The 4,267-nt window shown below is 36.7% G+C and overlaps 1 protein-coding gene across 1 annotated transcript; it reads right to left on the bottom strand.

Moving 5' to 3' along the window:
- LOC109835085 (RNA polymerase II subunit A C-terminal domain phosphatase SSU72-like) lies at window positions 905-2,438 on the bottom strand. The gene is made up of 5 exons (XM_020403081.1): window positions 2,272-2,438; window positions 2,038-2,183; window positions 1,578-1,630; window positions 1,404-1,484; window positions 905-1,305 (listed from the first exon to the last, which is right to left on the bottom strand). Exons 1-5 carry the CDS (start codon window positions 2,436-2,438, stop codon window positions 1,189-1,191), a joined length of 564 nt encoding a protein of 187 aa, XP_020258670.1. The 3' UTR covers window positions 905-1,188.

Below are 4,267 nucleotides of genomic sequence, written 5' to 3'. Positions count from 1 at the left end.
GTGGATTAGATGAAGAAATAAAAGAAGAAAGAAACTCTTTCACAGGTTCTGAAGGCATTTTTCTTTGATTCTAAAAGAAAAACAATCAGAGGGAACAATATTCTTTACCCTTCATAAAAGATAATGATGAGCTACACAAGGCAAAGGAAAACAACATTTGGTAATTACCATTAATGGCAGTGGCATGAGCACATATCATGTTCACAATGACTATTTCCTTTACCAAATTGTAATTATTTTGATATTTATTTTGGATCACTTCATAATCATCGGAAGTTTGTGTGGGTGGGTGGGTGGTTCTAAAATTTGGCCTAAATTCAACTTTTCCTCAATTTGCAAATTATACCATTAATTTGAATGACTAATTTCAAATAACTTAAGAATTGAGTTACCTAATAATAATTTCAATGCTTTAACTTTGGTTTTCTGCAGTTTTAACTTTGATTTCTCCGTTAAAAAAAAGTTTTAAGATAGTTTTGTGCAAAAGCCCCAAAGTTCATGGTGGTTTTGTGAAGTTTTCCCCTAATAAAATTATGCCAGGTCATAATGCATGATATCCTCCTCAACAAATCATACCCAAACATGAAATATCAGGAAAATCAAATGATTGACGCCCTGTTTCATTCTCGAAGAACGAAACATGTGTCCTTAACAAATCATATCCAAACATGAATTATTCAGAGATTAATATCCGTGATATTTGAATATATTTGGAACGTAGTGCACTTGTTTGATCAAGCATAAGCGTGTGATTTTCCAAGGCCTAACAAGGTTTAGAGTGAATACGATGAAGAAGGCAAAAGGTTAAAGGGGGTTGCTTCAGCTATTAACAACCTTACAAAATGCATTATGTACGTTATGTAAGATTGAATATTCACATAAAGTTCAAGGGGATTGATTTTGCTTTTGAGAACATGGAACAGTGTAGTTTATTGAATCATTATTAACTGAGGACTCTGTTTTCATTTATTGAGAAAGGATGAGTAATAATTAAGCAACCACAAGTAACAAAACATTGTTCTAGATTTAGAAAAGTGTGTCATTGTACGTGCACATTACCAAAGAGAAATAAATAAGCACTAAATTATATTAACTTTATGAAATATTATTTGTAGAAAATAATGGGCAACAATAAGAGGCACCTTAAACTTATGCAACTTGAGGATTTAATATAGAAGGATAGAAGACTTACTTTAAGTATGGAAGAGTCATGTTATTCAGCAATGATGGATTTATATCTACAAATTCCTTCCATTCGTCCAGATCTATCTTTCCATCACCCTTCTTATCTGACTCCATGAAAGTCTGTAAAAGAAAAGCAATAATTGAAATCCTCGAAAAACCAATTGTATATGTCACTATGTTGCGGCAATAAAATGCGAACAGAAAAGACAAATCCTCACCTTATCGACTATTTGATCAACAACATCATCAGAAAGGCATAAATCTGATTCACTGAAAAGAGCCAGCACCATCTCTTTTAACTGTTGAGAGCAATAAAGAATACAAGGTTACTTTCATAGAATGACTTCATACAAAATAGAAGAAGATCACAAAGTAGCCAGTTAAGATTCTACCTCGACACGTTCAAAATAGCCAGTGCGCCTTAAGTCATTCAGTCTAAATGCAACTGCAACAAAGTTTTCATTTTCTCTTAAAGTTTTAATACGAAGTTTTTGTTTTGTTTTTTTATTTTAATACGAAGGAAACCTTCGCTATGTCTCCACACCGAAGCTGGAGTTCGATCTCCAACCCTTATTATCAAGTAAAACCCAGTCGTAGATTGTTACATCTCTAGGCATTTTTTCAATCCAATTTCAGTTAATACCCTTAGGTATGATTACAAAATCTAAAATTGTAATTGTCATTATCTCACAAGAGCAAGTTCTAAAAACTATCAAAGCTCGGAATTGCACACTAATTCAAATAAAAACTCCAAATTGAAACTCATATAAATCAATCAAATTCAAAACCCAATCGCAAAGTATCAGCTTTAAAACAAAACTAAAAAAATACAAAAAACAAAAACCAAGTAACCATCAACGATCGCATAGGAAACCCTATCTTCGAAACTGAGAACAACATCAAACGGGCCATCAGCAACATTATCCTGCCAGCGCTGAGGCGCTAGATTCACACTCATATTCCTCTTCAACATCGGCAAGATCCCATTACGCTTGTACCTAAAAACTCCACAAAAGTCCCAACTTTACAATGGTAAAAATAGTAAATACGAAAAAATGTAGGGGGGAAAATCGGCTTTCCACTCACAAATCAGGGTTCTTGCGGAGGAGGTCATCGTACATATTGTGATAAGGAGTTCCGAATTCGTAGACGTTGGGCTCTCGGTACGATGGACCGGGGAGCTTAACGTGTGCCCCAGTGCCGTAGGAGGAGACGTCGAAGCCATGGCGCTGGAGGAGGGAGTGGGCTTCCATGCTTCGATTCTAGTTCGACGTGCAGACCATTGCGTTGGGTTTTCTTTTGTTTGATTTCGTTAGGTTTTCTTTTGTTTTCTAGGGTTTTTTGATGAATTTGGGGGAGTGAGGTTTTGAGGAGACGGGAGACTACCATATTTTAGGGGTGATATAATTTGGGATTTGAGTTTTTTGGGATTTGGTGGGAGATTAGAGGAAACCCTGGAGGAGAGAGAAAGACGAGAGGCCGCAGGGGACTCCCGGGTTCGGCTGTCGTCGATCTACAACTTCTCTTGAAGTTTTCACTTTTCTCCGATTTCTTCTGCTTTTTTTCTTTTTCCGCCATTAGGTTTTTTTTGCTGGAGAGGGTGTTGAAGATTTTTGAAGGAGATGAATGAAAAGAGGCGATAGATACAGTAAAGGGCTTTTGATTTCTGATTTTGGAGTAACGTAAGAAAAATAATAAAAAATGATAATTCTGTTAAATTTATGATAGATGAAGAGTATTTTAGGGTAGGAAAAGTTTTTCTCATACTCCCTCTTTTAAAGGTAGAATGATCCTTTTCTATATCATCTCTTTTATGTAAGTCATTTTCCATATCATCAGGACGAAACTAGATTTTGAATAGGTTTTTCCTTATGCTTCTCGATCCTATTTTTCAATGCAAAGGTATAGATTTTAGATCAAAATTCTCTCGAATTAGATGGTAATCGAAGAAGTTCCTATTACCGTAATCCTTACTCTGTACTCCAATTTCAAGGACGAAGTGAAGCCACATAAAATTTCCACTCATCACAATCTCACTTTTTAAAAGAGTAGTTTTAAAGAGAACAAATTTTCACTGTAGCCACATTTTCACTTTTTATTACCAAAATCGACTGTAGCCCATTTTATTTACCGGAATCGACCCGGTTTCTCGCCACGTCAGCGCGTTGGCGAGAAAGTGGGTCGATTATTTTTTAATCGTCTTCGTAAACAGTCGGGGTTGCCAACCCCGACTGTTTAGTTGATCCGCTGGCCAGACCCTTAACTAATTGGTCGGGATTGGGAACCCCGACCAATTCGTAATGGTCCCATTTCGAATTGGTCGGGGTTCCCAACCCCGACCAATTAGCAGAGCCCAGCCCCGCTGGTTTTAACCAGTGCACCAATTGGTCGGGGTTGGGAACCCCCGACCAATTAGCAGAGCCCAGCCCCGCTGGTTTTAACCAGTGCACCAATTGGTCGGGGTTGGGAACCCCGACCAATTCGAAGCCCATTTACGCCAAGTCAGAAAGTAGTCGGGGTTGGGAAACCCGACTACTTTCTGGGCCCATATATAAGCCACCGAACCACCGAACCCTCTCTCCCTTTACTCATTTCGTTTCTCCGCCTCCCTCTTCTCTCTTCCGTCGCCGTTGTCAGAAACCAAGCCTCAGATCTGAGGTTTCTTCGGCCGAAATTCAAATCAAAGTTTATCTAAACTGATTTAGGTAATTTCTTCTACTCCTCTCCTCTTTTAACATGTAGAAATCTAGGATTTTTTTCTCAAAAATGATAAATTTCTAGGGTTTTCATTCATAAATGAATTTCGTGGGTTTTATCGCTGAAATTCGTTTGTATGATGATTGTTATTAATGTAATTAACTTTTAGGGCATAGAATGTTCAATTGTTCAATTTTAGGGTTTAGGATTTACAATTTGGGAATTAGGGTTTTTGGTTGAAATTATATGAGATTATTTGTATATTAATTTAATTTTTTATATTTAAATGATATAATTTTCTTTTGAATAGGTTGAGCAATATGATTTTTATTGCTTGTTCTTATGGTGGACAAATTAATTATGGGATGAATAATATGCCAATGTA

This window comes from Asparagus officinalis, chromosome 3 (genome assembly GCF_001876935.1).
Source record: "Asparagus officinalis chromosome 3, Aspof.V1, whole genome shotgun sequence".
Lineage (NCBI taxonomy): Eukaryota > Viridiplantae > Streptophyta > Magnoliopsida > Asparagales > Asparagaceae > Asparagus > Asparagus officinalis.
The sequence above is the reverse complement of the archived record's forward strand: the minus strand, read 5'-3'. Positions and strand labels throughout refer to the sequence as shown.

Excerpts from the sequence above, each read along its gene's own strand:
- LOC109835085 (XM_020403081.1), bottom strand. The coding sequence starts at position 2,438 with ATGGAAGCCCACTCCCTCCTCCAGCGCCATGGCTTCGACGTCTCCTCC. Across the intron at positions 2,184-2,271 it reads CTCCGCAAGAACCCTGATTT|GTACAAGCGTAATGGGATCT; the intron begins GTGAGTGGAAAG and ends TGGAGTTTTTAG. Across the intron at positions 1,306-1,403 it reads TTGATCAAATAGTCGATAAG|ACTTTCATGGAGTCAGATAA; the intron begins GTGAGGATTTGT and ends TTTCTTTTACAG.